The sequence below is a fragment of the Chrysemys picta genome, unplaced genomic scaffold (assembly GCF_011386835.1).
Source record: "Chrysemys picta bellii isolate R12L10 unplaced genomic scaffold, ASM1138683v2 scaf1, whole genome shotgun sequence".
In the NCBI taxonomy this organism is placed as follows: domain Eukaryota; kingdom Metazoa; phylum Chordata; order Testudines; family Emydidae; genus Chrysemys; species Chrysemys picta.
Genome location: NW_027052708.1, coordinates 4,452,479 through 4,467,046, shown reverse-complemented (window position 1 = coordinate 4,467,046; position 14,568 = coordinate 4,452,479). Strand labels below are relative to the sequence as shown.

The 14,568-nt window shown below is 49.9% G+C and overlaps 1 protein-coding gene across 1 annotated transcript in view; it reads right to left on the bottom strand.

Annotated features, from left to right (window-relative positions):
- The window catches only part of LOC112061389 (deleted in malignant brain tumors 1 protein-like), a 141,159-nt gene that overhangs the window by 16,873 nt on the left and 109,718 nt on the right, over positions 1–14,568 (bottom strand). The window contains exons 5-7 of the mRNA XM_065578746.1: positions 10,785–11,099; positions 10,161–10,223; positions 5,950–6,264 (exon numbers count right to left, since the gene is read on the bottom strand). Coding sequence (XP_065434818.1) covers positions 5,950–6,264; positions 10,161–10,223; positions 10,785–11,099 — 693 coding nt within the window. The remainder of the gene's footprint in view (positions 1–5,949; positions 6,265–10,160; positions 10,224–10,784; positions 11,100–14,568) is intronic.

Here is a 14,568-nt window from a genome sequence, read left to right as displayed (position 1 = left end):
ATTGCCTGGTCACTCTATGAGGGTGGGAAAAGGGCTCCATAAACACCCTGCTCCCTGTGCATCTCCCAAGCTACTCTGGCTGGATGCCTAGGTCTGGATTTTAGCCTAAGGGTAAAAATTTCAGATGTGCCTCAGTGACTTCAGAGCCTACATGTCCTTTTCAGGGCCAGATTTTAAAGGACATTCAGGCACCTAGGTGTGCAGACAGGCATCTACTGGGACTTTCCAAATCTCCTGGGAGTTCGGCACCAGGCACATTTGAAAATCCCACTGAGCATTAATAGACACCTACATATATTTTAAAACCTGGCCTTTGGGCATTTAGGAGCCAAAGTCTCACTGAAAGTCAAAGCAAATTGGGCACTGAACTCCAATCAGCCTCTTTGGCAATCCCAATGTAAATTCATGTACAATTTTTTGAACAGAAGTTAATGGTTATAAAGAACCAGACACATTATTTGTCAACAGGCAAATTCACTAATTCAATGATTTTCATTAAATGTTTCTCTGACAGTGACTAAGTTTCCCAAATATTTTTCCCCAAAAGGGGCAACTGGCAGCCCCAGCCACAGGGCCCTGTGGGGCAGACAGCACCAGCATCGCTACTGCCCTGACAAACGACTGCAGCAACAAGAAACCTTCCATCCTGCAGAGCAGGCAAACTCCTGGCTGGATCAGAGATTCCTGATAAGCCTCCACCCCTGCCCACGGGTCCCACAGCTGGGCTGAGACCCTCCATGACACTGACCCACATTCAGAAAACGAATGGGAAAATGGGAGCCATTCCAAGGGAAAGGAAAGGTGTGGCACTGGAACAACTGGAGATGAGAAAATGAAAATGCTTCACAGTCACAGACAGAGGTACTCAGTGGCCAGTGCCCTACAAACACTGACCCTACTCCCCATTCAGAAACAATCCCACACCTGTTACATTTTACAACCCCTTTGCCCCCTCTCACAACTCCCTCCCCATTACTCACAAGGTTCCATCTAACACTGTCCTTTCACCATCTCATCATTAAACACACGGACTGCTTCCGTCTCCCATCTCACTGCTGCAATCCCCATGGCAAGAAGATGCCTGTGCTCCGCCACTGACACACCCTACAGAACACAGCGCTGAAATGATGCATACTGGATCCCTCAGGGTACAAAGGCACCTCTTCCCTTTGGTCACATGGGTGGCTCAGAACCAGATCTCATATCACAGTCACAGCTCTTCGAAGCTGCTCCAACTCATCACCTCCACCATTCAGTACAGCTACACCTAACACAGGAACTGCAGCTGGAGCACATGCAAATAATTCCCAGTAGAAATGGCTAGTCCAGCTCCAGGGGGCAGAGTTAAGGCTGCCTTGGCATTCACCTTAACTCTGTATTACCGTGTTTCCAGGGGTTTGAATTTTGCCCAAGTCGATGTCCTAGAAGGGTACGAGATACCTCCTGGCAACCTGAACTCTGTGTGAATGAAGTCTCTGTCAGTGAATTTTAACTTAACTCCACAGTCTCTGACATGCGGAGCTGTCTGTCCACAGGCAGTAGGGAGAGTCTGGCCTTCATTGCAATGAATGAACAACGGCCTCCTGTCTCGGGTGGGACTCGTAGAGCACAAGTGACGATAAATAGTCACCAGTGTGAGAAATGTTTAACTCTAGCAGTGACTGCAGGGCTATGTGCACACAGAGGGCTCAGGTCTCCATAGCGCTGTGTGTAGGCAGCTGCACTCATGTAAAGGTGGTGTAAAGTGATCCTTACACATCACTACTAGTGAATTACACCAACTCACCACCTCTGAAGTGATTGTTGCCTGTGTGAAATAGATGTAACTGCAGCTAGACTGTTTGAGTTCACGAGACAAGAATCACGCTCCAAAAGAGAATGAGGCTGAACAAAGAAGGGAGTGGTTAGCAAAATCTATACTGTGCTCAGTCTCCAGTGCGAGTCTGGGTAAATTGGATGCAAATGGCTGGAGTACGTGCAAAGCTGGTGTACAGGGTCCTACTCGATAACCATATTTAACAAGGCCATGCTCTGTGCTGACCTCGCTGCTGTTCTTCCCTGGGCAGACAAGACTGTTTTTATACTCCCCAGCTGGTACTGCCTTGTGTATACAGGATTTCTGCCTGGCATGTAGACTGTGGGTAGGGCCCTACCAAAATCACCGTCCATTTTGGTCAATTTCACTGTCATAGGATTTTAAAAATAATAAATTTTATGATTTCAGCTATTTAAATCTGAAATATCACTGTGTTGTAATTGTAGGGGTCCTGACCCAGAAAGGAATTGTTGGGGAGATCGCAAGGTTATTGTAGGGGGGGTTGCAGTACTGCTACCCTTATTTCTGCGCTGCAGCTGGTGGTGGCACTGCTTTCAGAGCTGGGCAGCTGGAGAGCGGCGGCTGATAGCCAGGATCCCAGCTCTGAAGGCAGAGCCACCGCCAGCAGCAGCGCAGAAGTAAGGATGGTATGGTGCGGTATTGACACCCTTACTTCTGTGCTGCTGCCTGCAGAGCTGGGTCCTCAGTCAGCAGCCGCCATTCTCTGAAGGCAGCAGTGCAGAACGAAGGGTGGTATGGTATGGTATTGCCACCTTTCCTTCTGTACAGCTGCTGGCAGAGTGCTGCCTTCAGAGCTGGGTGCCCGGCCAATAGCTGCTGCTCTCCGGCCACCAAGCTCTGAAGGCAGTGCACAAGTAAGGGTGGCAATACTGCAATCCCCCTAAAATAAACTTGCGACCTCCCCCCCGCACAACTCTCTTTTGGGTCAAGACCCCCAATTTCAGAAATGCTAGTGTCCCCTGTGAAATCTGCATAATATAGGGTAAAAGCACACAAAAGACCAGATTTCACTGGGGGAGACCAGATTTCATGGTCCGTGACACGTTTTTCATGGACTTGAATTTAGTAGGATCCTAACTATGGGAATTGTGATGTATTTGCCTTGGTGCGATATGGATAATTGGCCAGGCAGGGTTTTGTGCGGGTGCAGGATGTGAAAGTCATGGGGCAGACAGGAGAGGTGGGAGAGAGGGAAAGTGGCAAAGCAGCTGAACTGATCACTGACTGGTAAAGTGGGGCCTTTCAACATCCAACCAGTGCTTGTCCGGAGTGGGAAGGGTCATTGTGCAGGCTAGTACATGTGAGCATTGCCCTAACACAGACTCTGGGCAACTTTATAGCAGCTGTGTCTGGGCAGCAGAACACTCAACTGTGGTGATGAAGTGGGAATCCTGTGTAATAGTTTTATGAATGGTAGGTAGGGCAGTGACTTACCTGGCTAAGGATTGCTACCCAGTCAGCACAATAAGGTTACAAAGCTCTATTGGGGCAGAGCTGAAGACATGTGTCACTTAACTATCTAGGGTGGGATGAATGAGTCATCACAGGACTGGCTGGAGCCCACCAATATCAATGAAGGATCCTGAAAGACAATGGGAACCTCAGGGATTGAACAACTGACAACTAACAAGGGGACACTTGAGCAGGAAGAACATGTGAACTCAGCAGAGGTCAGCAGGAGGAAGGAGTCTAGTCTGTGAAAGAAACATATTGGACCAACTCTGAGGGTGAGATTTACCTGTAATCAGTTTCTTAATGTATTAGGTTTAGACTTGTGTGTTTTGTTTTATTTTGCTTGGTAACTTACTTTGCTCTGTCTGTTATTACTTGGAACCACTTAAATCCTACTTTTTATGCTTAATACACTCACTTTCGTTTATTGATAAACCCAGAGTAAATGATTAATACCTGGAGGAGCAAATAGCTGTGCATATCTCTATCAGTGTTATAGAAGGCGGACAATTTATGATTTTACCCCGTATAAGCTTTATACAGAGTAAAACGGATTTATTTGGGGGTTGGTTCACATTGGGAACTTGGAGTCTGGGTGCTGGAGATAGGTGACCTGCTGGGCAATTTTTGGTTAGAGTCTGCAGCTTTGGGGGCGTGGACCAGTCCTGGTTCTGTGTTGCAGCAGGCTAGCGTGTCTGGCTCAACAAGGCAGGGTTCTGGAGTCCCAAGCTGTCAGGTAAAATGGGCTCAGAGGTAAATTCAGCATATCAGGTGACAGTCACAAGGGGGTCTCTGTGATCAAATCTGTCACAGTGCCAATGTGTGATAAAGACCCAAAACAAAGGACACAAACTGATCATTGACACATGAAACAAAGTGCTGAGGAATCTTTTCCTTTAGTGTAAATGTCTCTGTAACCTCACATCAACGATTCTTTATTTCTGAGGTAAATAATTTTCAATACTTAACGTGAGGGGACACTCAATTTATGTGGCTCATCAGCTGCTTTAGTATCATGATGAGTTACATCCGTGAAAAGAGGTGCACTGGAGTGGGATGGTTGGAGTGAGGGTTTCTAAGATAGGTAGGTTTCCACTTTGCATTTATTCAGCATTTGCCTTGGAACTGCTTTTGCCTAATTCCCAGACAGCAGGTCGAGTTCCTTTGTACCCTCTGGATACTCCCCAAATCTCCTGAGTAGCAGCGACAGGCCCAGAAGTTTAGGGTTTACAATCCCTGAGTTGCTGCAGCAGAGACAAGAACAGGCCCAGCAGGGAATGGGGGTGTGGCTGCAAGGTTACTGCTTTTAGCTCCTCGCACTATGCAAAGGAGCTCCTCGCTGCACTTGTGTATTTCAGGTACAAAAAGTTTGGAAAATAAGAACAGTGCAGCTCAGTCAGTTACAACAGAATCAGCCAAGACATTGCGACTACAAGGCTCCCCTTACATGGGAATCTCAGAATCAAGCCCAGAGAGGGAACCTTGGCCCCAGTGGATCCTTGCAGCAGTGCTGAACCTGGCACAGGACTGAGAGGGGAGCCAGTGCACCCCCATGTGCTGGGGGTTACTCCACTTTAGGGCCTGATGAGGAGGCTCCCATTGTGCCAGGCATATTTCTGAGGGAAAGAGCGGGGGCTGCTGGTGAATGTGGCCCCTTTGTGCTGCCACAGCCGGGGCCGAGAGGGCACAGAGCAGAGTGAACACTCCCCACATTTTCTGGAGATCCTGTCAATGAGTTTAGTAAGTGAGTGGTCAGGTGGGAGGGGGAGACATAAACCACTGACCCCAGCACTTAGGTGTGAACTCACTAATGGTGGTGATCAGGGACTAGCAGAGAGGTGCAAACTGAGCTAATCAGAACAAAGAGGCGTTATCGCTGTTCAGCCAGCTGTAGTGATATGTGTTCCTACTAAATCTTACCTGCGTCAGGTGCTGTTTCTCTCATTGCATTAGTCACTCTGTGCAAACGCAGGCGTATTTCTTGCACTAGTTTTGATGAAGCCAGATTATGTATACACGTTTATTTCCTAACTGCAGAGTGCAGAGGGATCCAGGTATATTCTCCATGACATTACCCTGGGGGGAAATTCTGCCTCACCCTGCATGGGAAGACAGCCAGGCAGGCTGTGGAATAAAGAGCTATGCTTCGTGTGGGAGTTTCCTGCCAGACGCTGCGGGGAGATTCAGGGAAGGAAGGAGCCCTGTGGAGCAGTGTAGCCAGTTTTTGCCCCCTCCACCTACCTCCAGCTGTTTTGGCCCCTACCACTTGCCATGGTCAGGCTCAGGGCTCCTCTCCTGCTGCCTCAGGGGAAACCTCCACAGCACTTGGCCCCGACTCCTGTCCCAGCAGCCACAGGCAGGGTCACAGCTGCTGATGGTGCCCTGGGAAGACACTGGGCTGCTGCACACAGGCATGTACCAGCACAGACCTGCTAATGGGGCCACTCACAACAGCAACTGCCCCCTGTTGGCCGCCTAGAGGACGTTGCAGCCTGTTCATCCCCACTCTGCCCAGGGGAGCTCAGGGAGAGACTGGTCAGCTAAATGCTGACGCCAGTGCAGGGCAGTCCAGTTCTGAGTCACCAGGAATGTCACACATGGGTTCAGTCCCTTCTCCCTCATGGGGAATTTCCTACGGGGCTGGTTGGCCGAGTTCTTACCTGAGCAGATCACTCCAGTGTCAAAAGAATGAGGGCAGGGGAATGCACCCCATCCTCTATGACTGCAGTCCCAGAGAGCTGACTCGTCACCACCACAATCAACTAAAAACAGCCAAGTCGGTCCAGATCCTTCTCCAAAATGAGCCCAGCCAGGGGCACTGACAGCAGCTCCACATCCCAACTGCTTACAAACCACCTCAGCATCTTCCATGTCCCAATTGGTATCACACACCGTCCCCCACTGATCCTGGTGTTTAACCTCCACTCTCCCGGCACAGGGGCTGCCTCCATCCGCCAGCCTCAGCTCATCAGCACCTTCAAAGAGAGACACAGAGCAGGGTCAGAGCGAGCAGGGAGCCCCCTCCCCAGCGTTATCACAGCAGAGTCCGCACCCAGCAGCAGGGGATCTGCGCCCAGAGCCAGGAGAATGGGACATGCCCAGAGCTGCCTCATGGCGACACCTTCTCACATCTCAGGGCCTCACACTCGGGGCTGTCAGTGCTGCAGCTCTCACCATTTTATCCCCACTCTGGTGGTTTGGGGTGTTTTTACCTGTCTCATGAGAACACGATGAAAGGTGCCAACTCACGGAGTTTCCCTTATTCCAAATGGCGCCATCTCCTGTCACTGGCACTGAAGCCAGCGAGATGTCGCCATCTCCCTACAGTCTGTCGGCATGTGGGAGTGAGGCTGCCCTCAGTAAAGTTGGCAGCCACTTCCCACTGTTTTCAATGAGGCTGCTCCTATATAGCTTAGGGGGCTGGACAAGACCCAAGGTCTGTGAGGGGCCGCAGAGATCCTGTGCAAGGAGGAGGGGGGAGTGAAGGGAGCAGGGTCCTGGGGGGCAGGAGGAAGATTCAGGGGTTACAAGGAAATGGGGTGCAGGTGGTGTGTGGGGAGGAGTGAGGAGTGGGAAGAGTAGGATGGGCATCTGGAGCAGGGGCATGAGGAAGGGATGGGGAGGGGAGGGAAGGTGGCTCTGCAGGAAGGGAGAGGAGAGATCTACTGTGGGGTTCAGGAGGCAGGGGAGGGGCAGGGGAAGGGAGGAGGGTGTAGATTGGGGGGAGGAGGGAGAGCTGGGAAGGAGCAAAGGGGACTGGAGAAGGAGGCAGGCAGGAGGGAGGCGAGGAGCGTGGAGGGACAGGGAGGTGGGGGTCTGGAGCACAGGTGCATGAGGTCGTAGTGGGGAGGGAATGGAGTCTGCAATACGGAGGGCAGGAAGGAGGGTGGGGAGGGGAGGGGCCTCTAGATTGTGGGGTGTGCTTCACAGTCTCAGGTAGAGAAGTTGCAGGGTGGGGTGGGGTGAGCCAGGGAAGTGTTGCTATTTGCAAAAGGCTAAATCAATCTGGTCGAGTTATGATGACATTATAGCTCATGTGACTGGTTAATGTCAGTGTGAAGGTCTCCAATATCTGTAACTCACCCCTGAACAATAACAGAAGTTCCGAGCGTGAGTGTGAACCACGCTGCATGAATTAGCTCAGTGGGCCTCAAACTGTATCCCAGCCAGTTCTTCGTCCATTAGAGGAACTGAACCAGGAGGGGAGAGCGAAGGCAGTGCTGGGCAATGGACGGCAGTTCCCGGCTCAGGGGTGAGGGGAGGGTAAGTGCAGTTTGGGTGCACTAAATGGTGACTTTTCAGCCTGCGATTCTCACCCCCACTCTGGCAGAGGAGTAGAGGGGAGTTGAACAGTTCAAAGACAGACTGAGAAACAAGACCAGATGGTTTTTATAGACTCATGTTTTTTGATCTGTGGCCCTTGGGCAATACTGCTCCCCACCTGCCCCAGTGAGACAGGTGCCATCCCTGTGTGGGCTGGGCCCTGCGATTTCAGGCCAAGAGCAGCTCATGGGGATTCAGCTAAATCGACTGGGCACAGGACTGAGCTAAACAGCAATGGCCTCTCTTGGACTGAAATCGGCGCAGCCACACGGACACGAGCGCCACAGGCCCCAACACACAGAAAAGGAAAATGATGCTTAAAAGGAAAGTAGCTACCTACACATTTCTCTCTTCCACTGGTCTCCATAGGTGCTGGAACTAGAGGTGCTGGGCGTGCTGCCGCACCCCTTGGCTTGAAGTGGTTTCCATCATATACAGGGTTTACAGTTTGGCTAAATGCTCTCAGCGCCCCCACTATAAAAATTGCTCCAGCCCCCACTGGACTCTTCCCGCCCACCTCCCCAGGGCTCTTCCTCCCTTCTCTGCTCCCCTTTCTACCTGGCCTCTCTGCCCTGCATCCACAGGCTGCTCCTTCCCCAGGTCAGCACCAGACCCTCCCCCCACTCCCTGCCATTGACTTTTCCCCCAATATCAGCTTTGAGTTCCACCCCCTGCCCCCAGTTGTCTCTAGAGCTGTTTGTATCTCTGGGGTTGTGGAGAGGCAAAACTGGCTGCTGGGAGACAGGCAGTTAACAGGGAATGAGAGGAGAGGTCACTGGGATATTGGCTGGGAGAACTGGTCCCCAGGACAGGGTTTGAAGAGCCAGGACTGTCCCTGTGACTGGGAGCAAGTACGGGCATCATTATAAAGCCCATGAGTTACGGCTACATGTCGAGTGCCACTGTGACCCTGGGAACAGGCTAGTTGCAGCGGTGGATGGCTGAGCTGGGGACACCATGTTTATGGAGCCTTCATGGAGCTTAGAGAACAGAGCAGTTCACACAAGTATGTGGCCAGAACATCCTGCTCCTTCAATGCTGAGCAAATACAAAACACTTATTTTGCTGCAATCCACAGGGAAGGTTATTCAGGTGCCGCTCTGTTCAATCCAGTCCCAAAGGAGACCCCTTGGGCCTGGTCTGCACTAGGAAAAAAGGGGCTTTTTTTCCCAATCAAGTTAATTTAGTGACGTTCACTTGGGCAGGACCCAGGGCTGTAACGCTGCTCCAGCTCAATGCACACACACTTCTGTTTCCCTTCACACAGTAGAAACTAACCACCACCGGCAGTTTCTTTGTTCAGAAATCCTCCAGCCTGCCCCTCCAGCGAGCTCCAACTGGCTTTGTTTCTTTGCTCCCTTCCAGGATCCCAATCAGGGCCGGCTCCAGGCACCAGCCGAGCAAGCTGGTGTTTGGGGCAGCAGCTTGTAGGAGGGGGCATTCCGCCCAATACTAGGGTGGCACGGTCGCTTTTTTTTTTTTTTTTTGGGTGGTGTTCTGCTCTGGCCGCCCTGTAGGGGGCGGCGGTGCGGAGGATGGGAGTGCTCTGCAGGAAGCCCGGCAGGGCAGCCCGCGTCCTTCCCTCCTTCCCAGCTGACCGGAGCAGCGTAGAGCCCTCCCGGCAGGCGGAGGGGCCACGTGGTAGTGCCCCGCTGAAGCCCTGGCCGCCCCTCTTCTCTCTCTCTCCCCCTGCTCCTTCTCCCTCCCCCTGCTAGCCGGGGCACATCTGCAGTGCAGGGAGTCCCCATGCACCCTCGCTCCGGCCACGACGCAGGTTTTTGTTTTTTGTTTTTTTTTTTTTTGCTTGGGGCGGCCAAAGAGCCAGAGCCAGCCCTGATCCCAGTCGCAACTCCTTCGCCTAACTTCTCCCTCCAACAGACACAGTCTGATGCCAGTATCCTGGCCCCAGCATTGGCAACAAGGGAAACCCCTGGCTTAGCTCTGCCCATGTGCCCAGTACCTTTGGCGGTAGCCCTCACTGTCAGTAGCTGTTTAACTACATAACAGATCTTTATTGCTCCATCTGTTGAGCCTAAAAGAGAGTTCTCACCCTGCCATTGGCTTTCATGAGGTCTGTGATTGTCTTTGGATTGAAGACTCCCTGATGGCAGCCATAAGCCGCCCTCGGGATAACCAGGGCCAGTCACCTGAACAATTTATGACAGCATCTTCCTTATGACCACAGTTGCTCTCACCCCAGGGCTTGGCAGGACAGTTCCAGAAAGATGACTCTGTCCCTCTGCAATTCAATGTCTCCACCCAGACTGGACCAGTCCCCTCACCGAATGTAACCTCACAAGGGGCAGATACAGCAGATCAACAGCCCAGTTGTTTACACACAACGTTAGCATCCGCCATGTCCCAGGGGTCATCACAAACTGTTCCCCAGGAGCCACGGTACCAAACCTCCACTCTCCCCGAGCATCCGTCCTCTCCTCCCACGACACGTAACTTCTCCCGGTCTGGAAATGCGGAAACCTCACATGTTACTGGGGGAGCTGGGAAAGTCCTTAGTGACCAAGGGTGAGACCCAGAGAAGCAGAGATACCTGTGCAGCTTGTAGAGTTCGGGCATTCGGCAAACAGGGTCTGAGTTGGTTTTGCTTTTTTTCCTAGGGAGAGAAAAAGCTGAGGTGAATGCACTGGGTTGTGTGTGTGATGTGGGAGTAGAATTTATCTGTATTTTAAACCCCTAATTTCAGCACTGTATGAACTGAAACATGAACTCTAGGTCATTTAATACCTAATTAATTTGCTATTCAGCTGTTACTGAGACACAGGCCGACATGGACACAGACCTGTGGGGATTCCAGTCTTAACCCAAACTGCACAGCCTGGGCCCATCTCTGATTGTTCATCCCAAAAGGATTAATAACCACAGAGCTGCCTCATAACGGACTCTAGGGAGAGGCTTTTCTTCGCTGTCTTATCGCACCTGTGTAACACCGGTCTATCTTATAATTAATTGATTGACTTCCATGTTTGTTGTTAATCAGACAAATGCTTATACCTATAGAAGACTGTGAAAAAATGTTTGGATCTTGTGTTGAGAATTTAAATCTGCCTACACTGAGATGTGAACAACAACAAGTTCTATCCTAACCCTTCAATTAATTGAACACATCGCGTACATGTGGGTTTGCACACGCGCATGCAGGTAGTTTCAGAATTACCAGTGCAAGAAATATGGGTCTCTTCTGCTCGGTTATCACATGACTTTGGATTCCAGGGCTCTGACGGGCACTGCCAGAGGGAGCTGTGCTGTTCACTGCATGCAACGTGGTCCAGCCATGTGGGACCAGAACCTGCTCCATATGCAAAGTCTCTTGCAATCTGCCCTCCATCCCCACAGTTCAGTTGTTTGCAGACAATTGCTGGGGTGACTCCAGACATCTGATTGGAGCAAACACTGCCCCACGTCCCATTGTAGAAAACCTCCAGCCGCCCAGCACAGTCACTGTCACTCACCAGCCTCAGATCTGTGAATTCTAGAAGAAAATGCACAAAAAGGGAATTTAAATCGTCTGATTCTGAAATGAACTGGGGAGTGAAGAGTGAAATCCCAGCGATGGCTAACGATCCTGGGCATCATTCTGCAGGAGCAACTGCTAGAGAACCACTCCAAGAATGAGAGATTCTTTTACACCCCTTAGAAATACAGAGGGCATCTCTGGAAAGCCCCCATTTGCCAGCAGCTAAATACAGATTGTAATAGATAAAGACCAGAAAGGATTGTGACATTGGCAGGATAAAGGCCAGCTCTTGCCCAGGCTGCAGCTGAGAACTGACAGTCTCGTAGCAGGAGACCAGGCCAGGTCACCTGTGTGTTAGTTTTGCTCAAAGCAGGTATTAGTCTTGTAAGAACGTATTTCGTGTTTAGACTCTGTGAAATGGTTGTTAGTTGCTGCAGGCGTTAATCTCACTGGTAATGTCTGTGGTCCATGCTACAAGACCATACTTATGTTTTGCTTTATAACTGAACATGTTGGCTCTGAACTTGTGAGCTCGGGCACGGGAGTCACCAACCCCAATCCATCCCGAACGATTATCAAAATCAGATGGGCCATCAAAGATCATCACAATATAAAGCATTGGTTAATGGCCTTATGGCACCCATGGAGCAGTACATGCAGAAGGCCCCGTCCCATCGCTTTGAAGGGTGGAAGAGGGAAATAAAAATAGGAGATGTGAAGATTTTTCATCTTTTTGGCTGTTTGAACTATGACAGGGCTAGAGACACCAAACTGAAGCCAGAGACCCCAAAGATTATCCCTGGGTCAGTGCTGAAGGACATTTGGAATTGACAGATCATTACGACTCTTTCACTCCTAGGATGTAAATGGTAACTCATTTGTGTGTATACGTGTGCTTGCTTTCATCTGTCAATAACCCTGTCATAACTCTGAAGGGAAGGGTGTAACAGCTGTCCTGTGTACAGTACTATAAAATCCCTCCTGGCCAGAGACTCCAAAATCCTTTTCCCTGTAAAGGGTTAAGAAGCTCAGGTAACCTGGCTGGCATCTGACCCAAAGGACCAATAAGAGGAAAAGATACTTTCAAATCTTGCGGGGGGGGGGGAGCTTTTGTTTGTGCTCTTTGTTTGGGAGTCGTTGACTCTTGGGACTGAGAGGGACCAGACATCAATCCAGGTTCTCCACATCTTTCTAAACAAGTCTCTCCTATTTCAAACTTGTAAGTAAATGGCCAGGCAAGGCGTGTTAGTTTTCCTTTGTTTTCTCAACTTTTAAATGTACCTTTTACTAGAGAGTTTATCTTTGTTTGCTGTACTTTGAACCTGAGACTAGAGGGGGGTCCTCTGAGTTCTTTAAGTTTAATTACCCTGTAAAGTTATTTTCCATACTGATTTTACAGAAATAATTTTTACCTTTTTCTTTAATTAAAAGCCTTCTTTTTAAGAACCTGATTGATTTTTCCTTGTTTTTAGACCCAAGGGGGTTGGATCTGTATTCACCCGGAGTTGGTGGGAGGAAGGAGGGGAATGGTTAATTCCTCCTTGTTTTAAGATCCAAGGGGTTTGGATCTGTATTCACCAGGGAATTGGTGAAAGGTTTCTCAAAGCTACCCAGGGAAGGAAATTAGTTTTTGAGAATGGTGGCAGCGGACCAGAACTAAGCTGGTAGTTAAGCTTAGAAGTCTTCATTCAGGCCCCCACATTTGTACCCTAAAGTTCAAAGTGGGGATACAGCCTTGACACACCCCTTTATTTCTTTTTCCTAGTGTGACAAAGTTCTGTCCTTGACTCCGTGAGTCCTGCATTTTCGGACTGATTTTGCTAGCCTCAGAGGCTCACTTGACCCTCCACATAGCCCTTCTCTCTCTAGAGGCAAGGGTCACAGTCTACTGAGACATTTTCATCATAAGCCAACAAGGGAGGTGAGGAGAAGCAACCCTCCCTCGCACAGTCTCTGTTGTCTCCCAGTATCAGTGATTAATCAGGGAGGGGAGGGGGGAGCCCAGGCCCGCCCTCTACTCTGGGCTCCAGCCCAGGGTCCCTAAAATTAGCAGCTATGGAAGCTGACTTTTTTGAAATAGGATGTGTACAATTCCCTGGGCCACTTCCCCACAGCAGCGCCCTACTCAATATCTTCTTCACAATTACCTCAGGGCCTCCTTCCTTGCACCTGATATAGATTTGTACTGCTTCATTCCTCCAACAGCATGGCTCCCTCCTATAGCTCTTGACACTCACACCTCACTGACTAACTGGGAGGCTTTTAACTAGTTCCAGCCAGTCCTTGATTGGCTTCGGGTGTCCCAATCTATCTAGCTATCTCCACTGCCTTCTAGAAGGATCTTAATTGGCCCCAGGTGTCTTGATTAACCTAGAGCAACTGCCATTTGGTTACCATGGTACCAGGGATTTGTTTAGCCTGGGGCTAACATACCTGTTCCTCACTACTTTACTGTAGCCCTCTGGCCTTGCCCCATCACACTAGTTAATAATCTGTATATAGTTCATTACAGGATTGGTTACAGGCATTGTCTTTGGTGTAAGATCCAGGGTACCAACTGATCTGGGGTAAGTGACTGGTCTCTTGGGATTGGAAGCAACCTGGATGTGGTGTGATTTTTGGTGTGACTAATTATCACTAAGTCCAGTTTGTTTGCATGGCCAGAAAGACTGGAGAGTCTAAGTGGACTGTCTGTGACTCCATGATAAGCTTAATAGAGTTATCCTGGAGTTCGCATCTGTTACTGGCTTGGTGAAATCTAATTAGAGAACACACCACAAGTTTGGGGTATTGCCCTGTTTTTCACAATCTGCCCGGAGGTGGGCACTCAGAGCTGTGAGCCACTCCAGACAGCGTGACAGGGGATCATGAGATCAAACAGTCTGATCTTCTGTAAAACAGCTGCATAGAGCCCAATAACTTGATTTTGATGTAAGCATAGCTTCCAGAAAGGCACCAGTCTAGACATGAAGACTTCAAGAGATGCAGAATGCACCATTTCCCTGGTAGTTTGTTCCAATGGTTAATCACCCTCCCTGTTAAAAAATGGGGCCTTATTTCTGAGGTGAATTTGTCTGGTTTCAGCTTCCAGACATCAATTGTCATTCTGCCTTTCTCCATTAGATTAAAAAGGCCTTTAGTAAGTGGTATTTTCTCCTTGTGACTGTAATTATGCACCATCATCAAGTTACCTCTTGATCTTTCTGTTAAGCTGAACAGATTCAGAATCTTAAATCTCTCACCGTAAGGCTTTTATTAAAGCCATCAGATCAGTTTTGTGGCTCTTCTCTGCTCCATCTCCAATTTTTGTGGACATCAGAAGCAGGGCCGGCTCTAGGTTTTTTGCCGCCCCAAGCAAAAAAAATTTGGCTCCCCCCCCGACGCAACTTACTGCTGCCCCAGCCCTGGGCTCTTCCCCATACCACCCTAGCTCTGCCCCCCACCACCCACACCCCCCTGCTGCCCCAGCCCTGGGTCTCTGGTA